The 2128-nt window shown below is 32.7% G+C and overlaps 1 protein-coding gene across 2 annotated transcripts in view; it reads left to right on the forward strand.

Annotated features, from left to right (window-relative positions):
* Window positions 1-2128, forward strand: part of LOC105145931 (uncharacterized) — a 5209-nt gene continuing 3081 nt past the window's right edge. Inside the window, exons 1-4 of one of the 2 annotated variants that reach the window (XM_087402546.1) lie at window positions 1-218; window positions 493-1134; window positions 1206-1714; window positions 1851-2128. The exon at window positions 1851-2128 is cut by the window's right edge and continues 185 nt beyond it. In XM_087402546.1, the coding sequence (XP_087258672.1) occupies window positions 183-218; window positions 493-1134; window positions 1206-1714; window positions 1851-2128 (1465 nt within the window). In that variant the 5' untranslated portion in view covers window positions 1-182. The remainder of the gene's footprint in view (window positions 219-492; window positions 1135-1205; window positions 1715-1850) is intronic. The other variant, XM_011055836.2, reaches the window with a different exon arrangement.

Consider the following 2128-nt stretch of genomic DNA (forward strand, 5'->3'; position numbering starts at 1 on the left):
TTTAGTCTCCTTCTTTTTACTCCGTGATTGTGATGAGCGCGTACGCATGGAAGGGTTGGCAATCTTTACGTCTTCTGACAGTTCTGGCGTCTTTTTCGTGGCTACATTCTATGCTATGCTTGTCATGCTCACATTACAATGTGTTTACATTGTAATTTGCAAAGCGTTACAATGTTGTAAAAATGAATCACTTTGTGTCTGACAGTATGAAACGCGCGGTAATATCTACATTCTTTTCGTCTTAACTGTTTTTAACATAAATAATAATGCTTTGTGTTTTTACTTTTGTTCTCATGTGATAATGTTAATTCTAGGTTATTCTAGGTTACTTTGTTTATGTTAAATAATATTAACATATGCGATTGCATTGACGATGTTCACGTTATAAAATGAATATTGTTTCGACAAATTAGTATCCGATCGTACATATTGTAAAATTTATGAATCGTAGAGTGCGCACTCCGTTTTAATTTGCATTTTCTTGATTTTCAGATGCCTGAGGAAAATCATGAAACCAAGCGAGTCTTTGTCAAGCAAGAAAACTTTGGATATAATGCTCCTTCATATGCTAATTATTCATCGTCATCGTCATCGTCGTCAATATCCTCCACTAATGCTCAATCTTTGCCTGGGCAACCACCTCTACCTCCTATGCCACCACCATCTAGTAGAATTCCACCTCCGTCTCATGTATTCGAATCAGTGCCTTCTCAAGTAACTCCCATTCAAGCATGGATACATCCTACATGGCAATGGATAGCATCGCAAACATCTATGCCACCTCCAACTCCACGTGAAGTTACTAATACAATTCAGAGAGAAATGCCATTGAGAGGTAATTATGTACGTCATGAAAGATTTGCTCACAATAGAAGCAACATGTATGTCCACAGAAATAATTTTCATCGTAAAAAAAGGCCTGTGCGTTTTGGACTATCACAAGGTCAATTTGATCAAAATACATATCTCGGATTACAATGGCAAAGAAATGTTTATACTGCAGCAGCAAATGATGATATAAGAAATCATATGACTGTTCCTCTATCTTCCCATTCTATATCTCCCATTCCTTCAGGAATTATAAATAATATGACGAGGCATGACGAGGAGATGGAGGATCAAGATGTAAAAATTGTACTAGTAAACATATTTTTAATTGTGCACATATTTGTTACAAATATAGTTGATGTTATTAAATTTTTCAGGAAAAGATAGTAAAGAAAAATAAACAAAGAAAACCAATGTCTCAAAGTTATCCTAGTAAGCCATGGAATAGAGAGGATGCAGAAAGAGCACTGATGATTGAAAATGAATATAATATGAAGAATAAAGTTAATGCGCAGAGCTTAATAATTAAATTTCCCGATCCGGACTTAAATAAGGACATTGTTAAATTATTTCATTCTGGTATTCGAAATATACATTTTCAAAATCCTAGTGGTCCAAGATATTGCTTCATTCAAATGGCAAAGAATGTGAATATTGATGAAGCTATGAAAGAATTGGAGAAAATCAAGTTTGGTACAGGATACTTAAAAGTCGAAAAAAAAGCTGTAAGAAACGAAGATGTCCGAAATACAAAGCCCGAAGACATAAATCCTTACAATTTATATATAGGAAATTTACCTACGTTCGTTAAGGCAAATGAAATAAAAAGCAAATTTCCAAAAGCACGAGTTGATGTATCAAGAGCACGGAAATTAAAGAACACACAGTGAGTTACCTTTTATAAAAATATATAATTCATATAGAGAGAATTATATATAATATTCATATAATTGATATAGATTATTATATATAATCTTCAATATTATACATTATGCTTGTATTATATTTACATTTTGTTGTAGATTTGCTTTTATGAGATATAATAGCGTAGATGATGCGATAGCAGATTACAAAAAAGCATATGGTTTAATGTGGGATACGAGGAGTATTATTGTTAAATTTCGTCGAAAAGAAGGCAATTCTTATCTTCCTGAAGAACTTAAACCTGACGTTAAGAAAATTAAAGAAGAGTCAAATAATATTGCACTAGTGAAAAGGGAACAGAATATGAATCACATTGAATTTAAATCTAATGTTAACAAGTCAAAAGATGAAGAAAATAACATTAGTCGAGAGGATA

Source organism: Acromyrmex echinatior, chromosome 2 (genome assembly GCF_024713525.1).
Source record: "Acromyrmex echinatior isolate Ae372 chromosome 2, ASM2471352v2, whole genome shotgun sequence".
Classification (NCBI taxonomy): domain Eukaryota; kingdom Metazoa; phylum Arthropoda; class Insecta; order Hymenoptera; family Formicidae; genus Acromyrmex; species Acromyrmex echinatior.